At 50.0% G+C, this 26,536-nt stretch overlaps 2 protein-coding genes across 2 annotated transcripts; one reads left to right on the plus strand and one right to left on the minus strand.

The window, feature by feature from the left end:
- Positions 1–845: 845 nt before the first annotated feature.
- Positions 846–15,960, plus strand: LOC111181082 (sialic acid-binding Ig-like lectin 5). Its single transcript, XM_022586136.3, has 9 exons — positions 846–1,060; positions 1,138–1,518; positions 1,742–2,020; positions 2,285–2,332; positions 3,143–3,397; positions 3,480–3,764; positions 3,989–4,088; positions 4,934–5,015; positions 15,442–15,960. The coding sequence occupies exons 1-9, from the start codon at positions 1,024–1,026 to the stop codon at positions 15,631–15,633; spliced, it is 1,659 nt and encodes a 552-aa protein (XP_022441844.1). The 5' UTR covers positions 846–1,023; the 3' UTR covers positions 15,634–15,960.
- LOC111181091 (cytoplasmic tRNA 2-thiolation protein 1-like) lies at positions 11,663–25,886 on the minus strand. The gene is given in 4 exon segments (XM_022586160.3): positions 11,663–21,870; positions 21,873–22,354; positions 23,786–24,329; positions 25,725–25,886. Coding segments are annotated over 3 exon segments (1,050 nt in total). The 5' UTR covers positions 24,294–24,329; positions 25,725–25,886; the 3' UTR covers positions 11,663–21,810.
- Positions 25,887–26,536: the final 650 nt, after the last annotated feature.

Below are 26,536 nucleotides of genomic sequence, written 5' to 3' on the forward strand. Positions count from 1 at the left end.
TGTGTATCTTAATTTTCTTATTAAATGTTAGTCTCCCCACTCAGATTGTTAACTCACCTTTTCCATCCTAGGGGCTTATCCTGTGTTGTATCTCCAGCCCCTACATAGCCCCTGCATGGGGACATGGCACACAGCAGGTGTCCTCAAAGCCTTAGTTGAGTATCAGTGCCAGGCTGTCCTAAGCACTTGACACATATGAACTCATCTAATCCTCACACAGCATTTCTGCTAGTGTCTCTGTTTTTCACATGAGCAAACTGAGGCACAGAGAGGCTAAGTAACTTTGGTAAAGTTGAACAGGTGGCAGGTGAGTAGGTAGGTAGGCCGGTGTCTGGGTTCCAACCCGGGCACTCCTTGCCTTCAACTCCCACACTCGAAATGCCCTGCGCTCGGTCTGCTTTGGGCATCAACACCAGGACCAGAGTCTGAGGCTGCCTGGGACGAGGACAGTGATGGGGACAGGGACCTAACTCCACGGGGTCAGGAGGCTCCAGGGTCACTGGTGGCGACCACAGCTGTGTGGCCACTGTGGACCGAGTCACGTCCAACTGACATGCTTGTTGCTGAGAACTCACCTTTCTCCTGACTTGGGGGCAGGCCTCCATCACCTGGACCCTCAGCCTGGGCTCCCTTCAACATGTGATAATGAATTTGCTCTTTGACCTCCCAGAGGCTCTGATCCCCAGGGAGCTGGACAGGTGATGCTCTCTTCCCCGTGTAGACAACAGTGTACAGGGAAGGGCTACAGCTGTGGGGCCTTGGGAGCCTAGACAAGCCTCACATTTCAGTAGCTCACAGTCTGCAGCTGCAAATGGGAGAGACGAGGGAAACAGGATGATTTCCCAGCCTGACCTTCCCCCTCCTGTGGCCTGTGACGTCCAAGTTCCCCTTCTGCTTGGCCAAGGCTGTCTCTGTCACCCACTGACTTCCTGTTGGGGCTTCCTCGGTCGCTCCTCACATTCGCGGCACTTCCTTCCCTGACGGAGGCACTTGGCCCCGGGCTCTGCGCTGGCGGACGCGGACATGGTGCCCCTGCTGCTGCTGCCCCTGCTTTGGGGGGGTGAGTGGGCCGAGGGAGGAGGGGCGGCAAGGGTGGGGGAGGGGCTGGAGCTTCAGCGGAGCCTCTGTGTCCCCCAGGGTCCCTGCAGGAGGACCAGGGGTACTGGCTCCTAGTGCAGGAATCAGTGACGGTGCAGGCGTGCCTGGGTGTCTACGTGCCCTGCTCTTTTTCCTACCCTTGGAGTTCGTGGTACTACTATAGAGAATCCTTCATCTATTGGTTCCGGGAAGGGGACAACATACACCACAGTGATCCTGTGGCCACAGACGACCCAGGTAGACAAGTGAAGCCAGAGACCCAGGGCCGATTCCACCTCCTCCGGGACCGCAGGAAAAAGAACTGCTCCCTGAACATCAGAGATGCCAGGATGAGCGACACAGGGGTCTACTTCTTCCGAGTGGAGGGACGTGGTATGAAATACAGCTACAGAGATAAGAAGCTGAATTTGCAGGTGACAGGTATGGCAGGGGCCCAGGAGAGGACCCTGGGACGTGGAGACTCCCATATTAGAACAGGAACAGGACACAGGACCACTCCCTGCTCCAGGTCTTGGGGTTTAGGGGTTCAGAAGAGACACAGGACCTGGAGTGAGCTGTGGCTCTGAAGCACTGGTCCCTCTCAGGGTCACATTCTGGGCCCCCACCCCCCTGGGGCCCAGGCATCTCCCTCTCTTCTCGTCAGCCCCAACAGAGAAACCTGACATCCATTTTCTGGAGGCTCTGGAGTCCGGCCGTCCCACAAACCTGACTTGCCACCTGTCACTAGTCTGTGATGGGGGAAGAGTTTTCTCATTCTCCTGGGCGGGGGATGCCCTTGATGCCATGGACCCAGAGACCCTCCACTCCTCGGTGCTCACCTTCACCCCGAGGCCCCAGGACCATGGCACCAACCTCACCTGTCGTGTGGAACTCCAAGGAGATCAAGTGACCATGGAGAGAACCATCCGACTCAATGTGTCATGTGAGTTTGGAGGGGGGCTGGGTCCCTGAGGGCAGTTGGCTGTGTGTGTGTGTGTGTGTGTGTGTGTGTGTGTGTGTGTGTGTGTAGAGGGCAGGGATAGAACGAGGGCCAGCTCACTCTTTTATGGATCTGAGCCTTGGGAGCCGAGGTGGGGAGAGGCCATGAGGACAGCCATGCCCCCTTCCTGGTTTCCTTCCTTGGGTGCTGGGTCAGTTTCGATCCCACTGGTCAGCTCTGAAGCAAGGCCATATCTTTCCATCCTAGATGCTCCGTGGAACCTCAGCATCAACCTCTGCTTCAGAAATGTCACAGGTAGGAAAGGACCTCTTCTCCAGGGCTGGGTCCAGCTCCTGGGACCACCTCCAAGCAGAGAGGGTGGGATTAGGGCTTGAATGCCATCACGTACGGGAAGAGCAAGGACAAAAATCACCACCCTCTCTCCCCCACCTCCCAGGCGCTAGTCCACACACAGATTCAATACACATATACACATACACACACATACATATATACATGCACGTACACACATATCCACATCTCTACACAGACACACAGACACGTACAGAAATGCACAGACACACATGCAATACACACACATACACACATGCACCTACACACGCATGGACATACACATACAGACCACACACACATACACACCACACACATACACACCACACATATATGCACTCACACACTCTGTTCAAAGCCCATTTCACTTCACCATGGCTGTGCTCTGTGGTTTTCCTCCACAGAACCTCCTGAGTCCCATTTCCTGGTGCCTTCACTGAATCAGTTTCCCAAGGCTTGAGGCTCTCTGTGCTCTTTCCACCAAACAGCCCAGGCACGTCCCATTGAGACACTGAGCCTTCCCTGAAGATACGAGGCCCAGACACGTTGGGTCAACCTCCTTAGGGTGTGAGGGTCCAGCCTTGGAACCCACACCGAAGCAAGCTAGCGGGCCAGGGGAGGAGAGGGAGGGGCCAACTAGATCCTGGGAAGGCAGGAGGGATGAGACCTCAGCCTCCCCCAGCTCTCGCTGCAGGAGGGAAGGCAGGAGGGATGAGAAGGCAGGAGGGATGAGACCTCAGCCTCCCCCAGCTCTCGCTGCACTTTCCCCCAAAGCCCTCAAGGCTCTACAAAACAGCTCATCCCTTCTCATCTCGGAGAGCCAGGCTCTGCAGCTGCTCTGTGTTGCTGACAGCAACCCCCCTGCACAGCTGAGCTGGTTCCGGGCGTCCCCAGCCCTGAACGCCACCCGCATCTCCAGCACCAGGATCCTGGAGCTGCCAGGCTTAGGCGCTGCAGAAAGAGAACTCACCTGCCGAGCTCAGAACCCTCTGGGCTCCCAGAACACCTCTCTGAGCCTCTCCGTGGTCTGTGAGTGCGGGGACCCCTGGGGGCAGGATACCTGGGCCCACGTGAGGGGAGAGGCACCGCTGACTCTCCTCCCTCTGTACAGACCCCCCGCAGCTGCTGGGACCCTCCTGCTCCCAGGAAGATGAGGGTCTGCACTGCGACTGTTCCTCCCGAGCCCAGCCGGCCCCCTCCCTGCGCTGGCGGCTGGGGGAGGGGCTGCTGGAGGGGAATTTCAGCAATGCCTCCTTCAAGGTCACCTCCAGCTCAGCTGGGCCCTGGGTCAACAGCTCCCTGAGCCTCCGCGAGGGCCTCAGCTCTGGCCTCAGACTCAGCTGCGAGGCCCAGAACGTCCACGGGGCCCAGAGCGCCACTGTCCTGCTGCTGCCAGGTCAGGGGGCCTGTTGAGGGCAGAGGCTTAGGGGGAAAGGAGTTAAGGTCCTAGAAGATGATGCTTGGAGGGAGAGGGGCTGGGGCCTGGACAGAAGGTGGTTGCTAGGACAGGGTGCCCCATCTCAGACCTGAAGGAGTTCTCCAGCAAGTTCTGCAAGGAGGTGGGAAGGCAAGAGACTGAATCTTGGGAGTGAGCTCATCTCACAGCCCTCTCCTCTGCAGGGAAACCGGCATCCCTGACCGGAGTGGTTCGTGGGGCCCTTGCAGGTGCCGGTGCCATGGCCCTGCTGTCACTGTGCTTGTGTGTTATCTTCTTTTGCATGTAAGCCTGTGTTCTTGGGGAGGTGTACAGGGAGGTGTGTGTGGTAGGCAGTCCAGAGAAAGGTCATTTAACCCCAGAAAGGCAGAGCTGAGTAGATTAGATCCAGAGCGGGTCTTTTTTTTTTTTTTTGCGGGGTTGGGGGAGAATAGGTAACAGCCTTCGTGAGATAGAATTCCCATACATTTAAGGTGTACAATTTATTGGCTTTCAGTCTATTCAGAGTTGTGTGTCCATCACCATGATTTTGATAGAACTTTTTCATTAGCCCATGAAATGAAACCAAAAGGAAACGCACACCCCTTGTCATCCCATCTGATCCGTCCCCTGCCCTAGACAACCAGAAATCTGAGTCCCTCTAGAGTTGTCTATTCCGGACATTGTGGAATCATAAAAGATGTGGTCCCTTGAGACTGACTCCTTTTGTTTAGCGTGATGATTTCAAGGTTCATGCACGTTGTGGCATGTGTCAGTACTTTGTTCCTTTTTATTTCCAAATGATGTTCCCTTGTATGAATGGAGCACATTTCTACCCATCCGCTCATCCACTGATGGACATTTGGGTTGTTTCCACTTTTTGGCCATCATTTGCCAATAATAATAACATTCACGTACAAGTTTTCATGTGTAAGTGGGGTCTTTAGGGATGGAAATTCAGTCTTGGCCAAGGTCCTGGTCATCCAAGAGGATGAAGCACTCACTTGCATGTCAGGAAGGCCTCCGAGTCCGGTTCCAGGGTCCGGATGCCTGAGGTGTCTTACCAGGGAGTGGGGGCAGCCTGCTTGCCTTTGCCTGAGCCGTCCTGGCTGCATTTTCTTCTCTTCTCTTACACTGGTTTCTTCTCCTAGAGTGAAAGCCCGCAGAAAGCAGGCAGCCAGGAGACCAGAGGGTGTGGATGGTGAAGACCCCGTCATGGGTACCATCGCCTGGGTGAGTGATGTGGGCGTCTTCTCCTGCAGTGGGAGCCCTGGGCGTATCCACTCGGTGGGTCCAGACTGAGTTCCTCAGTATTTCCTGCTCCTCCCTGGTCCCCCGGGCAGACACCTGGGCATTGACTCCCCTTCTGTTCTTCCCCTTCATCCCCCAGACGCAATGGTCCTCTGCTGACCACTGAGCCAACCTCACCTCTTTGCCAGATACAGCCTTCCAGAACCATCTCCCCCAAACCAGTACTTTCCAGCCCTTCTGGAGTTTCAAAGCTGTTGTTTGCTACCACTGCTTAGAGAATCAAGTCCTAATCCTTGGTCTGATATACGAAGTCCTTCCTGAGGTCTCCCCTGATGGCCGCTCCAGCCACTGGTCCTGCCCTAGGGTCCAGCTACACTGGCCTTCTCACTGTCTCCATAGAAATCTATTACCTGATGACTCGGAGCCTTTGAATGTACAGTTCCTTCTACCTGAAATGCCCTTCCTTCCTCATTTCGACCAGACCACCTCGCCTCCTCCTTCTAGCTCCAATATCAACATCTCTTACTCTGGGAAACCTTTGTCCTCTCCCTCCCTGTCAATGCCCATCCCTCCCTTCTCTATATCCCCAGAGCTCTGTGTCCACCCTTGTACTGAGGGTCACATCACACAACATCACTATATTTACCTGTCTCCACCCTCTCATCGTATTTGTAAAGTCCTTGAGAGGGCAGGGGTTGTAATTTTCTCTCACTCTGTCCCTGTCCAGCACGACCCCCCTTCTCTTTTTTAAAGTTGGGCTCGCGTTGCCCTAAATGGAGTTATCCAAAATGCTTTGTTCGTGACCAAGCTATTATCACTGGAACAAGCAGTGTTCGCTTTGTTTTTCATAATATGATAAGCAAATGTAAACCTCCTGTCCAACCTAAGACTTCAAACATTGATGATGACTTTTATCTACCCATGTTGCTCCCTGATCCATCCTCAGTAACCACTGCTCTGAATCTCTTTTTTTTTAATTTCTTTATTTAATTTATTTATTATTTTTGGCTGCGTTGGGTCTTCGTTGATGCACGTGGGCTTTCTCTAGTTGTGGCGAGCGGGGGCTACTCTTCGTTGCGGTGCACGGGCTTCTCATTGCAGTGGCTTCTCTTGTTGCGGAGCATGGGCTCTAGGCACGCGGGCTTCAGTAGTTGTGGCGCAAGGGCTCAGTTGCTCTGCGGCATGTGGGATCTTCCCGGACCAGAGCTCGAACCCGTGTCCCCTGCATTGGCAGGCGGTTCTTAACCACTGCGCCACAAGGGTAGCCCTGCTCTGAATCTTTTGTTGCTGTGTTATCACATATATGTTTACCCAAAATGTACACTGTTTAGTTTAATTGCTTCTGAACCTACAAAGGGCTTCACGTTCCGCATACTCTTCTTGGACTCGCTTTGTAGATGCAACATTAGGTCGCAAAGAGTCATTCCTATTTTTACATAAAGTTGCAGTTCTCCCTTGTATAATAATTCATTTTATTATTATGTCTATTATCTAACTAAGCTTGTGTTGATGGACGTTTGAGTTGTTTCCAGGTGTTGCTCTTACGAACATTCTTATTCGTGTCTCACCGTATTCACATGTGAGAGTTTTTCTTTAGCATTACTGAAGAATTTAATTACTAGGTCATAGTGTACATAAAGTTCATATTTACAAGATCATGACAAAGCGTTTTCCAAAGCAACTGCATTCACTTATACTCCCATCGGTGCTTATCAGATTCTGTTGATCTACAATCTTTCCAACACTTGGTTTTCTCAAATTTTTTGTTTTTTTTTTTTGTCCTCTCACCATCTCACTGTGGTGTTGGTTTGCATTTCCTTGGTTACCAATGAAAACAAAAGTCTCTCTATGTCTTCAGTGGTATATGAACATGTTCTCTATAAAATGCCAGGTCCCATCCACGGCCCATTCCCCTACTGGGTGTTTGACTTTTCCTTATTAAACTTGTTGGAGTTCTTTATACATTTTTATACTGTTTTTTTTTTCTTTCTGGTTATATACATGGTAAATATCTTCTCCCAGTGAGTAGCTTATCTTCACTTTTTTTAAAGGTGACCTCTGATTATGGTAAGTTCTGAATTGTAATATAACCATATTTACCAGTCTTCTCTTTTCTATTGAGTGCCTTTTGGGTCTCATTTAAGAAACTCTTCCCCATCTTAAGATTAGAAGGATATTCAAGTATAGTTTCTATTAAAAGTTTTGGTTTCCTGTTGACATTTAAAGACTTCATCTACCGGGAGTTGAGTTTTGTGTGTGGTGTGCAGTGTCGATCTATATATGTCCTTCCTTCATTTATAGAATAGTCCTTCGCTCCCTCCCCTGCTGATCTGCCATGCCATTTTTGCCATATATCAAAATTCCATACATGGGTGGGCCTCTTTCTGTGGCCTCTTCTATTCCAATGGTCAATTTTATAGTCCCTGAGTCAGAACTGTGTCTACAGTCACAGAATCTATAAACTCAAACATAAGTCCTAGTATCTAACAGAGCAAAACCTTCTCCTGAATCTTTTTCAGAAGTTGTCTTGCCTGTCCTTGGCCCTTTGTTGTTCTATTTAAATGTTAGAGTCAGTTTGTCAAGTTCCAAAAAAAATACTCCTGTTGGAGTTTTGATTGGAATTACATTGAATCCACAGATCAATTCAGGAAGAGTGTACTTGTTTTTGAATTTAAGTCTTCTAATCCACGAAAAATGGATATCTCTATTCATTTAAGTCTTTTAAAAAATGTTTTCAAGAAGGACAATTCCTTCACACAGGTCTTGGTCATCTTTTGCTATTTTTCTTCCTAAATACTAGTTATTGTTACTATTGTAAATGCTATCTTTTTTATTTTTATTTTATTTATTTTATTTTTTAATATTTGGCTGTGCTGGGTCTTTGGTTTCTCTGCGAGGGCTTTCTCTAGTTGCGGCACGCGGGGGCCACTCTTCATCGCGGTGCGCGGGCCTCTCACTGTCGCGGCCTCTCCTGTTGCGGAGCACAGGCTCCAGACGTGCAGGCTCAGTAGTTGTGGCTCACGGGCCAAGTTGCTCCGAGGCATGTGGGATCCTCCCAGACCAGGGCTCGAACCCGTGTCCCCTGCATTGGCAGGCAGATTCTCAACCCCTGCGCCACCAGATAAGCCCCCTGGCAGGAGTTCTTTAGACCCAACCAAGTTGTCAGTTACTTGCCGCGCAGTCTTAATTTGGATGTTTGGTGGTCGTCTGGGTGGATCTTTTCAAGCCCAAAGAGATAGAGCAATAGGAGAATGAGAAAGGCGGAGGGGGAAAAGCCTTGGCCTCAGTGCGCTTCTTCACGGCCAGAGAGCTGCTCTCTGCCAGACCCTGCAGGTGACGTCAGCTGCCACTTAACGGGCTACTTGAATCTACGTGGCTCAGGAGAAGTCCCAGCCACCCTTCAGAGGGGAGCCATAGCCCAGTAGGCGGATCGAGATTATGGCCTTGGAGGCCCCTCATTGGGTGCCAGAAAAGATGTTGCAGGAAAGAGAGTGGGGTGCGAGAGGATGGTCACGTCCCAAGTCATGTCTGCGTCCCTGGGATGGCCGCCAAGTGTGGGTTCTTGGCTTTGTGCAGGCAAGGATTCAAGAGCAAGACAAAGTGAAAGAAGGTTTATTCAGGGAGATACACACTCCATAGAGTGTGGGCCACCTTGGAAGGCCGATGCTATCTTTTTTAAAGTGCATTTTCTGATTGCTCATTGCTGGTATGCAGAATGAAAAAAAAAAGTTTTTTCAAAACATATGAGGTTGTTTTTGTAATTTAAAAAAATCACAGGGGCTTCCCTGGTGGCGCAGTGGTTGAGAATCTGCCTGCCAATGCAGGGGACACGGGTTCGAGCCCTGGTCTGGGAGGATCCCACGTGCCGCGGAGCAACTGGGCCCGTGAGCCACAACTACTGAGCCTGCGCGTCTGGAGCTTGTGCTCCGCGACAAGAGAGGCCGCGACAGTGAGAGGCCCGCGCACTGTGATGAAGACTGGCCCCCGCGTGCCCCAACTAGAGAAAGCCCTCGCACAGAAACGAAGACCCAACATAGCCAAAAATAAATAAATAAATAAATTAAAAAAAAATCACAAATTGGTCTTGGGTGCCATTTAGAATCTTGTTGCATTGGTAGCTGGAAAATTCTTAGATCTTATCCATAAGCCTGCTGAACCATTCCTTTTCAGAGATAAAGATACCATCTGAAAAATTTGTAATATTCTTGTTTTTAACGGTCATGGCTTGCTGAATCAAAGCAGCTGAATTTGATGCACATGTAATGTCATTTCCTTCAAGAATCAGCTGGTCCTTTCGGGCTTCAGGTACCGAAGAAGAAACGCCTAGCCTCCTGCAACCCCTGCAGATGTATTTTTCGTCTGAGAGGTTTCAGATTTCAACAAATGACTCACTCCCCTGAATAAATGACGGGGAAGTGAGAGCACCAAGACTGCCTCGTGTGGTAATGGAAGTCCGTGTGACACTTCAGACTGTGGGCAGGTTGTTTGAACAGTAGTCAATTTCTTTTCATTTCCCCACCATTTGTCCACACAGAGCTGCTCCTTTTACTTTTTTTTTTTTTTGCGGTAGCGGGCCTCTCACTGTTGTGGCCTCTCCCATTGCGGAGCGCAGGCTCAGCGGCCATGGCTCACGGGCCCAGCCGCTCCACGGCATGTGGGATCTTCCCGGACCGGGGCACGAACCCGTGTCCCCCGCATCGGCAGGCGGACTCTCAACCACTGCGCCACCAGGGAAGCCCTCTTTCACTGTTTTTAAGCTGGATACTTAGCTTATTAATATATAGCACACTTCTTTCATTATAAACGTATTTTTGGATAAATTTCTCTCAGAATATGACTTTAATTTCATTCTACACATTTTGAAATGTGTTATTTTAATATCATTCAGTTCTAAATATTGCTAAAACCCTACTGTGATTTCTTTTTGGAATCTTAAATTATTGGGGATTTAAAAAAAATTCCAAATGTATGGGGATTTTAAAATGACTTTCCATCCTTAAATTCTAAACACATTGAGTTTTTTCTCAGAGTGCATGCTTTTTATGATACCTAGTTTTTAAATTTGTTGAGACTTGATCTGTGGCCTGGTATGTGATGAATGTTTGTAAATATTCCCTATATGCTTCAGAAAAAAAATATTTCCTATTTCATAAATTCCAGGTAAGATCAGTAGGCCAGTGTGTTACCTGTATTGTTCAAATCCAAATCCATATCTTTCCTAATAGGTCTTCCTGACCTATCAGTATTTGAAATCTTATATTATGATAGTTTACTTGTCAATTTTTCCCTGGAGTTCTATCAAATGTATTTCTTATAGTTGATGTATTTTTAAATTAAAACTGTATATTTTAGAAGTATTGTATCTTAGTGAATTGAACATTTTATCACATTTAATCACATGTAGTGATTGTCTTTGTGCCTACTGATACTTTTTGTTTTAAAGTCTATTTGGTTAGATCTTAAAACAGATACACCAATTTGTCATTGGTCAGTTAGAAAGGATAATATTTCTCCATCCTTTCCTCTCCCCACCCCCTTCCAGCATTTTATTTATGCTTTGGCAGTGATTCTTTTAAATAGTATATAACCAGGTTTTAAAAACTCCAATTTCACATCCTCTGTTGAGTTCACTGTATTTGGATTTATTGTGGTTATTGATACATGTGGATTTCTTTGTATTATTTTACCTTTTCCTTCTGTTTGGTTCCATTTTTTTTCAATATTTCATTTTCTCCTTTCTTATTTAAAAATTTAATATCTCTGTCTTACACCTAACAGAAAGAACTCGAGTGCTATCATATCTATTGGTTTCCCCTCTGTCCACCTTCTACTGTAATGTTGGTTCTTTTTCTAGATCTCCAGTTTTCATTCTGGGTAATTACGAACACACAACATTTTTCCATTCTCTGGTCTTCTTAAAAAAATATATACAGGTACACATTTTACTGAGGTGTTTGAGCACCTTTGTATCCTATATTTCTTGCGTGTGGTTTCTTAGTTTTGTTATTTTTATTTGAATTCTTTTTATTTGAATTCTTCCTCCCAACATGTTCTCATTTGGGTTTTCCTGTATTAAGACTTGTGTCTGAAAATATTTTTATGCCCCTACAGTTGAATCTCATTTGGCAGGATATTAATTCCAGGATCAAGGTGATTTCGCTTCAATGCGTTGAACACTTTATTCATTGTTTCTTGTACCCAGTATCGCTGTTAGAAATCTTAGGGCTCGCACATTGGTAGGTAATCCACCCATTCTCCCTGGAAAGGTTTATACGTTTCTCCTTGGTTTTGATATTTTTAAGAATACTCTATTTGGATGTGGGCTTTTCCTTGTCTTTTTTCTTGTGTTTGTGGGGTCCTTTGAGCTGAAGTGGTTCATTTTTTCTTTAATTCTGGCAATTTTATCTCCACTATTTTTGTCCAAATATTTCTTCTTCTTTTAATTTCCTTTTCATCTCATTTGGGGACTGTTGGGATTTCCCTGGCGGTCCAGTGGTTAAGACTCCATGCTTCCAATGCAGGGGCGGAGGGTTGGATCCCTGGTTGGGGAACTAAGATCCCACATGCCGTGTGGCGTGGCCAAAAAAAAAAAAAAAAAGCATATCATTTGGGGACTATTATAATCTGAGCTGAGATCTTCTATTTCTGTCCTCTATCTATTGTAACTTTTCTTTTCTTTTTTTAAAAAATATTTATTTATTTTGGCTGTGCCAGGCTCTAGTTGCAGCATGCATGTGGGATCTAGTTCCCCGAAGAGGGATTGAACCCTGGCCCCCTGAATTGGGAGCGTGGAGTCTTACCTACTGGACCACCAGGGAAGTCCCAACTATTCTTTTCATATGTTGTGTGCTTCATCCTTCCCTACTTCCTTCTAGGGGAGACGTCAAAGGTCCTTCCAGCTCACTGACGTGTCTGCAATTGTATTCATTCTATTCTTTATTCCGCCATTGGGTTCTTCCTATTCTATTTTTCAGACATAATATTTCCACTTTTTACAGAACTGCATACACATTTCCTTTTCACACAATTTACGTGATTACACGACTCCTTGTTTTACATTTTATGTACATAATTTCTGATGTATATAATTTCCTTTTTTTCCTCGCAGTTTTGAGATATATTTGACATACGGCGCTGTATAAGTTTAAGGCGTACGGGATAATGATTTGACTCACATACCTCGTGAATTGATTAGCACAGTACGTTTAGCAAACATCCATCATCTCATATAGATACAAAATTAAAGAAATAGAAAAAATTTTTTCCTTGTGATGAGAACTCAGGATTTACTCACTTAATAACTTTCGTATGTAACATAGAGCAGTGTCAATTATAATTACCCTGTTGTACATTACATTTCTAGTACTTATAACTGGAAGTTTGTACCTTTTGATCACCGTCATCCAATTCCCCCTCCCCCAGTCTCCCGCCTCTGATCACCACAAATCTGATCTCTTTTTCCATGAGTTTACTTGTTTGTTCATTATTGAAGTATAATTGACCTACAACACTATGTTAGTTCCTGTTACACAACATAGTGATTCGATATTTCTGTATGTTTCAAAATGATCACCGTGATGTCTAGTTACAATATGTCACCATACAAAGATACTGCAGAGTTATTGACTGATGTACCTAATTTCTTATTCTCACTTTCACGATGGTAATGTCGTCACTCACTTCTCTTAGTGCAGTTAGCGTGCTTAGTTTAAACCCTTGATCAAAGTGTTCTAATACTTGTGCTTTGGAGGTACAGGAAGTTCCCAGGTTCCGTTGGCTTGTTTTCCTTCCGGGACATTTACAGTGAGCTGGGAGGGCATATTCCCCTGGGGATGTTAGTTACTCTGTCTGGAGTATTGATTGGGTGAAGGTGAAAGGCGGATGACAGTCTGTGTCGGCTCGAAGGAGCAACGGGGACCAGCCCCAGGGCGGAGCTCCCCCAGGCACCAAAACCACTGCCCATCATTCCCACTTCCTGTCCCCCCAAGAAAGCAGCTTAAGTCGCCCCTTTGCCTTCTGACCCTCAGAGAGAAGGAGCTTTGGGCAGGGACTCTTCGTGGATTTTGATCCACTGGACTCTGGAGTTTGGAAAGGAGAAAATGATGACAAGAATCCCAGAGGCCAGTGAGGCTCCATCTCTGCTCTCCTTCCCTTCACTCCAGGGAAGCTACGGTGTTGATGCAGCACTTACCTCTGGCCACCTGCATATCACCGTCCTGTCCACGCTGCCTGAATTCTGCAGGCAATGATTGTCCCAAGGCAAGAGTAGAAGAGAGAAAGGAGCAGAATTCAAGCACATTTGAGGGGAAACATCCTCTTTATCAACAAGGCAGATTCCCCAGCCCTGGGCTGCAGCACATCACCCCTCCCCACCCCATTTGTTCACATTAGCCTTTACTTCCCCCTAGGGGCTTCAGTGTGATCAATTGATTAATCAAGCAATTGACTAATTGATTTATAAAATGTTGTCATCCTGTAGTTCCATCTGTAGTTCTTCTATTGTTGGATCTTGGTGAATAGAGCCAGTGGCATGTGTGAATTCACTACCTTGACAGAACTGTGACAGCTTTGTTTTCCCCATTATTTTACTCTCAACCTTTCTGTGACTCTCATACTGTGGGCAGAATGGTAAAGCGATGAGCTTCATAGTCCCTGGAGTTCAACTTCCTGTGTTCAAGTCCTCGATCCAACCACTTCCAAGCTGTGTGACCTTGGACAAGTTAGTTAACCTCTCTGTTTCTTTATTTTCTCTTCTGGAAATAAGACTGTGGATATGGTGGTAACTGTTTCATTGGGCTGTTACAAGAAATGCTTAGAAATGCGCCTAGGTCACGGGGAAATTGCTTACAACTATTACCTAATGTTACTATTCCCCCCTCTAATAAGGAACTGCATGAAGGCAGGTATTTTGGGCTGTTTCAGTTCCTCTTATGTCCTCATTTGCAAGAACGGCACCTAACTCATAGCCGGCACTCGGCAGGCAAAGAGGTATTGAATGAAAGAATGCACATATCACTTTCTCCTGTTTATTCATCTGAGCTGCATGTTGCCTCATGATGATCAATTTAATCCCTTCTTAATATATGGTAAGGCTATTATTAATGGACGCACATCCTTATTTCTCCCTCTTTGGCTGCAGTAGCGTCAATACACCTAGCTGCTTTGTCATTTCATTTTACCTTGCTCATGTCTAATACGGCCAGCTCTGTCTGGATATTCTGTTTTTTTGCTGAGGTCATAAAACCATTGTTCCTAACCTGGAACTCATTTTTCTTTTCTTTCTGAGCTACTTTTGAAGGCTAATGTTGCTTTCAACACTCTCTTCTGTAGCATGATGATGTAGGGGTGTGGGCAGACTTGAGAGAGAAAAGGGAATGGCTTACTCGTGCCTGGGTACCATCTTTGCCCGGAGACTTGGGTCCTGCTTTATTTTCATTTTTGTTTTATGGAGCCCAGGCCCAGGATCCAGAATTGCCATCTCTTTTTAAAAATTATTTATTTATTTATTTATGGCTGTGTTGGGTCTTCGTTGCTGCGTGCAGGCTTTCTCTAGTTGTGGAGAGCAGGGGCTACTCTTCATTGCAGTGCGTGGGCTTCTCATTGCAGTGGCTTCTCTTGTTGCGGAGCACAGGCTCTAGGCATGCAGGCTTCAGTAGTTGTGGCACACGGGCTCAGTAGTTACGTCACCCGGGCTCAGTTTGTGTTTCGCAGGCTCTAGAGCGCAGACTCAGTAGTTGTGGCACACGGGCTTAGTTGCTCCATGGCATGTGGGATCTTCCTGGACCAGGGCTCGAACCCATGTCCCTTGTATTGGCAGGTGGATTCTTAACCACTGCACCACCAGGGAAACCAGAATTGCCATCTCTTTTCTGGTTTCTGCATAAGCTGTCTCACAGTACACTGCGAAGTTAGACATTTGCTTTGTTTCCTTGTCTCTAATCCAGTGCTCCTAGCAGACTAAGCTGCTTGAGGTCAGGGTCCATGTCTGTTTTCTCACACAGTCCACCTGGCCCCTCGCCCAGGACTTGGCACGGGAGACACTGTCAATAACACAGCAGACCTGGGTTTGAGTCCTGGCTCTGCCATTTACTACTATATGAGTGATCTTGGGCAAGTTACTTTACCTCTCCCCACCTCAGTTTTCCTACCTGTAAAATGGGGATAATGAGAGTATCATCCACACTGGGGCTTTCTGTGAAGGTTAAATACGATTCGTAAGCCCTTGATATGGCCTAATCAGTCTTAGTATTACAAAACTGTAAATGAATGAGTGGATATTTGAGTTCATAAGAAACACGTGTGGAATAAGAAGATGAATGAATAAATGTCCCTTCAGGCCGACTTTCCCTTGGAGGGGAAAGTGCCTGCCTTACTCCTTCTCTGACTCCCTTATCTCCCCTTTACTCAGGGTTCCAGGCAAAAGCCCTGGCCAGACGGCCCCCCAGACCAGACGTCGTCTCCTGCAGAGGATGCCCCGCCTTCAGGGGAGCAACAGGAGCTCCATTACGCCTCCCTCAGCTTTCGCGGGATGAAGTCTCGCGAGCCTTTGGACCAGGAGGCCACCAGCACCACCGAGTACTCAGAGATCAACACAAGCTAATGAGGACTCGCCCAGAGCTTGGTCCTGGCTGGAGGAATCACAGCCTCTGTGGGGAAAAGGAGAAGTCAGGGACTAGTTGATGAAGCCTTTGTGGCAGTATTAGCATTAACTACTGTATGAGTGTCCCCAGGTAGAGCAGAAGGAAGACAGGTGATAGGATTAGAGACTTGGGCTCAATCAAATGCAGGTTCCAGCACTTCTTAAGGCATCGTTAGCAAGCAATTCACTTTATCTCTCTGTGTCTCAGTTTTCCGTTCTGTAAATCAGAGATCATGTGTCTTACCTCAAAGCTGTGTGAGAATTAAAGAAAGAACACATAAAAATCAACCAACAGAGGTCCCGTCATGTGGCGTGCGCTTAGTGTCTGCTGGTTTCTCTTCCTTGAAGAGAAAGGTCCTCCTGGCAAGTTCTCCTGAGGCTGGGGGTTACTAGTGTTGACCTGAAAAAAATAGACGGCCAGACATTTCTCCAGCAAACATGGGTTTATTCGTCATTAGCTGAGCATGGCAACTTGGGGTCTGCAACCACTGTGAGCCATGTGCAAGTTCTGACACAGCAAGGGAAGGAGACCGCTTTTATAGAGGGGCAAAGGAAGTTGGGGGCTAGAGTAAACAAAGAGTCCCTGGCTTTTCATTGGCAGAGTCCTTGCCAGGAAAGAAGAGCAGTCTTTCTTCTTCCTGTTGGGCTCTACTCATCACAGGCAGTGAGAGGTCTCCCTCTGGTCTCCTGACTCTGTTAAATTGAGGCTTCATTTTATTCATTTTTTACACCAGGCACAGAGGACAGGGTGGCAACTTGTTGATGTCATTCTCCTTCCCAGAACTCTTCAAAGCCTCCCCAGGGAAAGGTCAGCCCCTCAGCCTGACATTCGGTTCATAATCTTTATCTCCTTGCCTCACTTTTTTTTTTTTTTCTTTTTGCGGTACGCGGGCCTCTCACTGTTGTGGTCTCTTCCGTTGAGGAGCACAGGCTCCAGACGCGCAGGCTCAGCAGCCATGGCTCACGGGCCCAGCCGCTCCGCGGCACGTGGGATCTTCCCGGACCGGGGCACGAACCTGCGTCCCCTGCATCGGCAGGCGGACTCTCAACCACTGCGCCGCGAGGGAAGCCCCTTGCCTCACTTTTATCTGTCAATTCTTGCAGCACATTTCCATCTCCTGACCTCCAGTCCCTTCCCTATCTCATTTATGGACCCTAAAGGGATCTTCCCAACAGCCAGAGGGCTGACCCTTACTCTCCTGCACAAACCTGTTTTTGGCTTCCTGGTCTTAGTACATTGCAAGCATCTTTCCCAGCATTTAAAGTCCTTCACGGGGACTTCCCTGGTAGCACAGTGGTTAAGAATCCACCCACCAATGCAGGGGACACAGGTTCGATCCCTGGTCTTGGAAGATCCCACATGCTGCGGAGCAACTAAGCCCGTGCACCACAACTACTTAGCCTGTGCTCTAGAGCCCAAGAGCCACAACTACTGAGCCCGCATGCCACAACTACTGAAGCCCGTGCGCCTAGAGCCCGTGCTCCGCAAAGAGAAGCCACCGCAATGAGAAGCCCGCTCACCACAACAAAGAGTAGCCCCCACTCGTCGCAACTAGAGAAAGCCCGCATGCAGCAATGAAGACCCAAAGCAGCCAAAAATAAATAAAATAAAATAAATAAATTTATATGTAAAAAAGACCAATTACCTTCCAAAGAAGAGCAGTTTGACTGACTTATCAAGTAGCACCATGGAGAGCAGAAGAAAGCAAATACTGTCTTGAAATATAATTTTATAACCTATACTCTGTAAAGATAATTCAAAAATGAGGAAGCAGTACAATTTAGAACAAATACATGAGAGGTTCTCTACCGGTAGAATAACAATAGAAGATAGTTTAAAAATCACTGACAGTAGGGATTTCCCCAGAGGTCCAGTGGTTAAGACTCTGCCTTCCAATGCAGGGGGCGTGGGTTCAATCCCTGGTCAGGGAACTAAGATCCCACATGCTGTGGGGTGCGACCAAAAAGTTAAAAAGATTTCCTGACAATAACAACAGCTAAGTCCAAAGCTGGGGGTGGGGGGAGGTAAGTGGACTTTACATTTCCTAATGTCTGCCGATTATCCAGGAGGAGATAGAGGTTTTCATTTACTTTAGTAGGTTAATTATGCATGCAGGAATTTTATGGTAATGACGACAAGAATAGAATCAGAATGTATGACTTACAAACTAGAAGTCTTTAAAACTATCCTATAAAAACTTAGTAAATCAAAAGAAGACAAGAATGGAGAGATAAAATAACGTGAAACTGGCGGCACATATAGAAGATAAAATGTAACGTGGGGTACCTACATTGACTATACTGGATAAATGCTTCAGTTAAAAGCAGAGAGTCAGCTTGGATTCTTATTCCAAGTATATGCTCTTTACAATATATGCATCTAAATTATAAGGATAGAGAAGGTCAAATGTAAAAGCAGACAAAATTAGATACTATGACAACATTAATTAAAAAAGAAAGCCTTCTGAAGCCCCTCCGACTTAGGTGCCCTGCTGGCCTAAGGCTCAGGACCTTGTGTCTGTGGATTGGGGTCCTTGACGGAGTTGGGGTTTTCCTGAACTCAGTGCCCAGCTATGGTCCAGAACCATGGACAGCGTCAACCGTTCAGCTAGGGCCTCCCCGGGGTCTGGCAGGGTGGTTGGAGTGCCCCCTGGGGGCAGGTCCCTGACCTGTCTCAATTGCAGAGGAAAGAGGGCTGGACGAATGGGAGTGGTGACATTCTGTCCCTCAGGACAGAGGTGCTCATCAGGGGACAGCCAACTCCTCAGTCTCCCCTGAAAACCTCCTCATCCTAGGGAAGAGGAGACTTAGCTTCAGAGACACAATGCATTTCTCACAGTTCTTTGCCCCTCGGGGCTGACTCTACCCTCACCCCCTGCAGAAAATCTTCCCTGTGTCAGATTTCTCCCCTTTCTCCCCTCACTCTCCAGTAGGTTGACAGTTTGTTCTTGTTTTTAATCCCTTTCTCATACTGTCATGGAACTCTGGATGACGGAGAACATGGTTTACGATCATCTTCTATGCCTGGTGCCCTGCCACATCCTGATTCAGCTCAAATAAAGGAATCAGAAGTCTGGTTTAGCTGATGGGTCACAGAAATAAATTCTAAGTTTTCCCTATTCTCCATGAACGGTAAATTTTCAGATTGGGGAAAGGATCTTGTGGCCTCAGTGGAACACAGCATGGAGAGAGTTATCATGAAGTGCAGAGGAAGCCAGGCAAGGTCTGGAAAAAGTAGTGTGGTAAGGAGAGGAAGCTTCGATAGATACCATAAAGAGGGCAGACTTTCTGAGGCTGGAGGGCTTGTACAGAAGTTAGAACTCATTCTGCAGTTGTGAGTGGAGGGCTCATGGGAAACCTGGGAATGGACTGAGAGCCACATGCAAATCCAGTGGCTTTCTGAACTGAAATTGACACCAGAAACCTGCAAACATCACGCCCAGTTCTGGGTCTGGACCCAGCACCCCAGTTCTGTTTCAGCCTCTGACCAGAAGGAGCCCCTTGCAGATGAGTTTGAGGTCAGCCATCCCTTCTTGAAGCTTCTTGTGTGATCAGGCCTGGGCTAAGAGCCAGGATTAAGAAGATTCTGTTTCAGGTAGGTCCTGTGCCCCCCACACTTCCCTGCTCTGAGAGAATTTGAGGAGAGCAGCGAGAGACCACAGTCCACCCATTTGCTGAAGGGGATGGAGATGGACACTTGGGGGAGGCAACATGAGTGGAGGGTTGGATGGAAGGAACCACCTTTACAGGTTATCATCAGACCTGGGATGAGAAGAGCTCAGCCTTTACTTCCCTGGTCATCACTAGGGAGAAGGGGAGCTCCTGAAAGAGGGAGGAGTGGGGGCAGTCCAGTCCAGAAAGAGTCTCTGGATGACTGCTGCTTCTGAAGCTGCCCTTGATCTCCAGATAGAAGGAACTGATCTGATGGTGTCAGTCATCCCAGACTTGCCCCATCCAAGCCCAAGCTGCTGCCACTTCCCTGGCTGTGAGCATGTAGGGGTAAGTGGTCTGCAACACGTGACTCTATGCAGGGTCCTTGGTCTCCACTTTGGGGTACAACTTCGAGAAGCACAAAGGGTAGGAGCTGCAGGTATGAGGACTGGGGACACTGTGTAGGACAAAGTGCTTCTTCATGCTCTGACCTTCTCTCATCCTGAAATTTCTAGGTTTACTCTAAAAGAGTCTACATCTTCTGATTTACGGAAGGGGCCAACATAGACCACGATCCTTCTATGCCCAAAAACAGACCAGGTCAAAAGCTGCAAGGGACGATCAAGGACCTTGGGCCTCTTCCATCTCTTTGAGGACCTCCTCCTATGACTGCTCTGTGAGCAACAGAGATGCCAGGATGGGGGCAAGCAGGACACTGGGAGATGGCGTGAGGTTCATCCCAGTGTCATACTTTTCTGAGCTCCTGTTCTCTCTGTCCCGGCCCAGTGTTGACCCAGACACCTGACATCTGTATCCTGGGGACCCTGGAATCTGGGCACAAGGGAATCCTGACGGGGTAGGGCACCCAACAACTGGCAAGGGGTGTCTCTGAGTCACCCTCCCCCCAACACACATCTTATGGTCGTGAAGATGCAGAAGCTCTGCATCCTTGCACCTTCCCCACCACAAGATGCTCAGGTGGACTCAGATCCACTTCATGGCTGCTGGTTCTGGGAAGGAGACATCCTCACCTAGATGGGAGGAATCAGGGAGGCTTCTGGGAGGCCCCTGGAGGATGTGAGCCAGAAGATGGGAAAGGAGGGCACTCCTGACAAGGGACCAGCCCAGCAAAGCTCGGAGGTGGGACCCAGGACACCAAGTCTCCCCAGGGGTCAGGCAAGAAGTTTCTGAGCCTCACACCTGTCTGGACTGGCAGGGAGGCAACCCTGCAACCCAGAGCCCCCTGGTGGCCAAACTTTAATACGAACAAGCAAGTCGGACACCATTATCAAATACAACAGTGCTTTGCTAGGAGGCTTTGATTCCATTTTCAGTGGAGGAAATGGAAGACCAGAGAGGTTAAGTCACTGACCCAGGCTCACCCAGCTTTGCCTCTAGACTCTGAGGTCTGGGGAGCTCACCCAGCGGCTCCCCACCCATCACACAGAGATTGGGGGTAAGGACTAAATCCACTGTCTTGAGGAGCCCCAGGCAGCCCTGGGTGTAAGCCCCTAGTTGGGGCTCCAGCGAGGTGACCTCGGGCTAGTTGGCCTCAGGCTGTAACAGGGAAGAGTCAATCCTGACTACGTGTGGGATCTGTTTCTTTTACTTTAACCTTTGCTTTCCGCCCCTTTTGTTCACTGAAAGGATACTATCTATACATAATGGACAGCCTCAGGGAACCCTGCCCCTCTGCCTGAATGTTAAACCAAAGTGCCTTTGTTCAGGGAAACATCCGGACCCTGTCCACCTGTGAATGGCTGCAAGAAAGAAGAAATTAACACATCCCCTCCCCGAGGCTAGGCATTCCAGGAGATATTTGCAAAACTTATGGCCTTTTCACTTTACTTCCTCATCTCCTCGCCCTCTCTGTGCTGTAAAAGAAACTGGCAACCAAACCCCGAATAAAGTCGTATTCCTTGCCTCAACACTTCCTCTCCGATTTATTGGCCTGTGGTGCGGGGAGCAGAGCGAGCTTGGCCTCGGTAACAAGGCTACAGCCAATGAGATCATGCTGGGGATGAAATGAGACGGCCTGCCCTGTGTACAGCGCTCACACAGAAGCATCACGATTGCTGTAACTGACGTGCCCATCAAGTTACATGGTTTTGCTTATCCCACTGCAGGCAAACATGAAACATCAGGCACACAGTAGGCGCTCAAGAAGGGTTAGGACTATCTGAGCACACCCAAAACCCCACAGAGGTACAGGCAAGCAGCCCCCTAATTCCCACTCGCTCAGAAATGGAAAGTTGTTTAGTTCTCTCCTCTCTGAGGCCCAGGGGTCCCCCAGACACCCAGGAGTCCTCCGCAGCCCCAGGAGCCCAGAGCCCCAGCTTCTGCAGGACCACAGGTAAGGGGTTCCGACCCCTTCCCAACCTCACACCGAAGCCCGGGCTAAGGTAACTCGGGTTCCTTCACAGTGTCATTTACAGGCGGCCCCGCACTCCCACGTCGTCGTCGGATCCCAGCGGAGAACTGGAGTCTCTAGAAGCCGGGGATGGGCTCCGAAGTGGGGGGTCCGGACGGCTGTGGCTCCCGCGGCGACCCGGCGGCCCCTCCTCGTCCAGCCCCCGGCGGCCCTTGCCGATGGCCAGGCGGGGCCGGCCGCGGTTCAGGCCGTCCAGGAGGGCGCAGGCCTGGCAGAGCGCGCGGCTGGCCAGCGCCCCGCAGCGGGAGCAGGCGCCGGGGGGCGGGGGCCGCGCGGCCGGGGCCAGCGCCAGGCGCTCGGCCGAGTGCACGAGGTCCAGCACCGCCGACGGCCGCGCCGCCTCCAGCAGCTTGAGCAGGTCGCGCGCGTGGCCGCGGAAGGCCTCGGGCGCGTACACGCACTCCTCCGAGAAGTAGTCCAGGCGGCGGAAGTGCGCGTACAGCACCACCTCCTTCTGCGAGGCCAGCTGCAGCGGGCGGCAGCGCGGCAGGGCGCCCCCCTCGCCCGGAGAGCCCAGGCCCCCGCCGCGCGCCAGCCGGCCCGCGTCGCCCCGCAGGAAGTTCATGAGCACCGTCTCCGCCATGTCGTCGGCGTTGTGTCCTGGGGGAGAGACGCGAGCCGGTGAGGAGGGGACGCTGGGGCCAGCGGGTCCGCGGGAGGAGACCCCGCGGTACCGTGGGGCGGTCAGCGGGAGGCTGCGGGTGGACCCCGTGAGAAAGAGGGGAACACGCCAGGCTCTCGTGGAGCAACTCGGGATGCCCTCATTTGCCCCCCTCTTATTGCAAACCAGGCTCTGTGCTCGGTGCCCTTTCAGGTAGTGAGTAACACTGCTTTAGGCTACAGATACAATTTCAGTCTAGTGAAGTGTACTTCAGACCGCACAGACATCAAAACGGCATTTGATGGAGATGCTCAAGTGGGCTGTTGACACAAGTGCCTCTGGGAATGCAGATTACGGTATTTAGAAGGACCAGGGAGAAAGTAAGTGCATAGTTACACAACAGTCACCATAAATTTGAAGCTCAATCTCTTACTTATTCTGCAACTTGTCATCTTATACTTGAGTCTATAGTAAAACACTGGTCTTAGGGCTTCTCAAGTCGGCCATACTTTGCCTCCTCAGGGCCTTTGCATAAGCTGTTTCCTCTGCTCAGAACCTCTCCCACCCCCGTTTTGTCCTTCACCTAGTTACCCACTCGGCTTCAGGTCTCCGCTCACTCAGGAAACACTTCCTTAATCCCCATGTTTCTCCCTTCACTAGGTCCTCCTGTGTCACTTTCCTTAGTGGCACAGGAAATGATTATAATCAGGTTATAATTATGTGAGAAACGGACAGGAGCAGAGACTGTCTTGTGCATCATCATAACGGCAAACATTTATATGTTTACTGTTTCTCAGTGTCTTGTCTAAGTGCTTCATACGTAATTCCCATAATTCATCTAATTCCCAGTAACTCTAGGTCCTAGATAGTATTAATATCCCCATTATATAAAAGAGGAAACCAAGGTTAGATAGTTTGTTCTAGGCTATATAGCTTGCATCTGGCATACAATAAATGGTCAACAATTATTTAAGTAATGATTGGTACAGAGAAAGTGTTATCAAAGAGGAGAAGCGAATAGAGAAAAGGACACAGTTGCGTTCAGACTAGATGCTTCTGATGGGAGATGCCCCTTCATACCCCTCCTTTTGTGACAAGGGACACAATGTCATTAAAAAAAAGCGCAGAGAACCACAGCCCTAGCCCCTAGAGAGCACCCTACCACCCCTCTATTTGCCAGCGTGTGTGTACAAAGATGATGGCAGTGACTCAAAAGCTTACCATGCGCAACCTAAGGACACGCACATACTATGAACCTTCAGTGTGCATGCACAGCCCCTCCTCCTTTTTTAGCGTCTCCAATTAGGATATACGCAGTCTCCTTTACAACCTCTGGGGCATGCGCCTCAGTGGGCTTACAGTGTCCGCCCCTCGCCCGCGCATGCGCCCGTTCCTCCCACCGCGCCCCTCTGTACCGCGACTGCGCTCACCCGTCACGACGTGCGTGGCTCCCACGCGGCGCGCCCCTTCCTCTAGCGCCCGGCGTCGCAGCACCCCGCAGAAGGTGCAACAGGAGCGGCTGCGGCCGGAGCCGGCCGTGCTGCGGGCCACGGCGTCCATCGTCCAGCCCCCGAAGAGCTCTGCGTAGGCCACGACGGTGAGCGGGAGCTCCCAGCGTGCTGCCTGCCGCCGCACGGCCGCCAGCGCCGCGTCCCGGTAGCCGCCGATGCCCTCGTCCACGGCCACGAGGTGCAGCGAGATGCCCAGGTGCGGGGTCAGCTCGCGCAGCACGTGCGCCAGCACAGTGGAGTCCTTGCCGCCCGAGGCGCCCACGGCCACCACGGCGCCGGGCGGCAGCAGGCGGCCCGCGACCACCGTGTGCAGCACCTCGGCCTCGAAGGAGGCGCAGAAGCAGGTGGTGCACAGCGCCTGGCCCGAGCGCGGACGGCGGAGGGCGGCTCGCGCCTTGTGGCAGGAGGCGCACTGCGGGGCGGGCATCGCGGGGTCCTGGCGAGGCGGGAGGGTCGGCTTCTCCTGGATGGGTGGAGAGGGGAGGCGGGTTACACGTGGATTCCGGATTAAGGGGTCGTTGCCTCCCGGCAGGCTGCCTAAATAGTGCCCAGAGTAAACCCACTGTCTCGAACCGTCTTCTCCCAGCGCTGTGCAGGCCTGGCACCTTCAAGTCTCAGCTTAAGCTTTCATTCATTCGTTCAACAAATATCCACTCAGTGCCTCCAAAGCGCCCAACATTGGTTAGGCACTGGGGACACAGCAGGGAGTAAAAGAGGAAGGGTTGCAGGCACTAAGTTCTAGTGGAGGAACCGACCCAAAATAGTTTTCAGATACAAATAGGTTACTCTCTGAGCTGAGGCTAGAAGGAAGAGAAGGAATTAGGCATTAGATCAAGGTGGTAAGAATTTTCCGGATAGACTTAATACCAAATGCAAAGGACCTGAAAGGGCAGGTCCTGTCTGTGTTCTTTTGGGTGGAAGGTGTGTTGGTGGTTCAAGACTGGAGAGGGTCGGGGGCTTGGAGATTGGCAGGGTGAGGAGCTTGGACTTTATTCTGAGTGAAACAGGAACCGTTGGATGGTTTTAAGCTGTATAGTCACAGGATCTAATTTCTATTTTAACAGGATCCTTTGGGCTGCGTGTGAATAGAGGGGTGGAGAGTGGCAAGGACAGACATGGGCAGACCAGTGAGGAGGTTCCTGCAGTGATCCAGGTAAGCAGCAGTGGGAGCTCGGAGCAGAGTGGAGACAGTGGAATCGGAGAGCAGTGGTCAGATTCTGGATCGCTTCCGGAGACAGAGTAGATGGGACTCTGCCAAGTCTTGGGGGACAGCAGTGGATGAAACAGAGGACTCATGACAACTCCAACTTTTGTTTTGACTTGAGCACTTGTAAGGGTAGTGGGACCATTTAGTGAAGAGGTGGTGGGGGTTAGGGAAGACTGGGGAAGTATTGTAAGAGGAGTAAGTTTATGGCAAAGAATCTGGAATTTCTTTTGGGCATGGCAAGATTTGAGGTCCTTTGCTCTGGAAGTCTTTCCAGAACTCTGGGCTGGGTCTGGCGCCTCCTCTGGGCGTCCACGGCCGTCTGACCCTCACCGAAGGCCAGCCCTGACCACTCTAAGGTTGTAATCAGGACAGAAGAGGGTGCGCTCGTACCGCACCCAGCTTGGGCGGTGGGAAGAAGGAGTCAGATCCGGCCAGCAGAGTCCAAAGCGGGTCAGCAGGGACACCAGAGGCTTAGGGCACTCCCGCGTGGAGGGCTGGCGGTAGACCGGCTTTGGGGGGATCATGGAGGGGAGTGCCATCTCCCGAGGGATGCCTATCGAATGCGTGGGAGAGAAATATGGAGACCATCAACTCCTCCACGGCAGCACGACCAAGGGCCGAGATCGACCCGCCGCGGGAGGAGGCACTCACCTGAGTAGAACCCGCGCCGGACGGTCCAGGCTCAGAGAAAACGCGGAAGCAGGTAAAATAACTACGACTCCCAGAAAGCTTTGGGTCAACCCGCGAATGACTCCCAGGTGCCCGTGCGGCGGTTCGGCCTGGAGCGCTTGCGGCACTCGGACAAGCTGGGCCTACAACTCCCGGCGATCCTCGCGGTGGTGTCTTTCGTTCCCGCCTACGGTTCCCAGAGTGCTCCATGCCAGTGCGGTTCGATTTCCGAGTGCGCCTGCGCAGGAGCTGGTGAGGCGTGTGGTTTGGGTGCTGACGCGCGCAGCGCGCTGTGGTTTATTCCAAAGATAGATGTTTTTCAGATATTCTGCTCTTGTGGGAGCATGGTAGAGTTTGTGGTGGGGGTGGAGAGGCGTCAGGGCGGGGGTACGAAGGGGATAGGGGTGCGAAAGGGAGAGGTAGCGAGGGCGGTGGACCGGTTCCAAGGATCGGGGATACAGTTTGGGTTCTTGCGCGCGCCCCCACTGACGTGAGGGCGGGTGTGCGCCCCGGCTGAGGACCGCCGCCGTGCGGGCTGGGGGCGTTATGCTTGGGCGGAGCCGAAAAGTAGTGGTTTGCGGTTCGCTACGCGGGTTCGGGGCATAAACGCGGTGAGCAGACATGCGCGCACCTGGGTCAGGAGTCAGTGCTCACGCCTTCTGCCTGGTGGAGTTGAAGGCAGAGCTCGGGATGGAGGGCAGGTGAGACCCGTAAGACGGAGGGTTCCCCGGGGAACAAGTCCCCCCAAACCAAAAAACGGAGCACCTTCCCAAGAGTCTACCGGAGCCCTGATC

This window comes from Delphinapterus leucas, chromosome 20 (assembly GCF_059928025.1).
Source record: "Delphinapterus leucas isolate spDelLeu-1000000601 "Yukka" chromosome 20, BTC_Dleu_Yukka2, whole genome shotgun sequence".
In the NCBI taxonomy this organism is placed as follows: domain Eukaryota; kingdom Metazoa; phylum Chordata; class Mammalia; order Artiodactyla; family Monodontidae; genus Delphinapterus; species Delphinapterus leucas.

Bases quoted from the DNA above. Each gene is read 5' to 3' on its own strand.
- LOC111181082 (XM_022586136.3), top strand. From the start codon at position 1,024: ATGGTGCCCCTGCTGCTGCTGCCCCTGCTTTGGGGGG. The intron at 3,398-3,479 runs GTGAGTGCGGGG...CCCTCTGTACAG, and splicing joins TCTGAGCCTCTCCGTGGTCT to ACCCCCCGCAGCTGCTGGGA. The intron at 5,016-15,441 runs GTGAGTGATGTG...CCCTTTACTCAG, and splicing joins TCATGGGTACCATCGCCTGG to GGTTCCAGGCAAAAGCCCTG.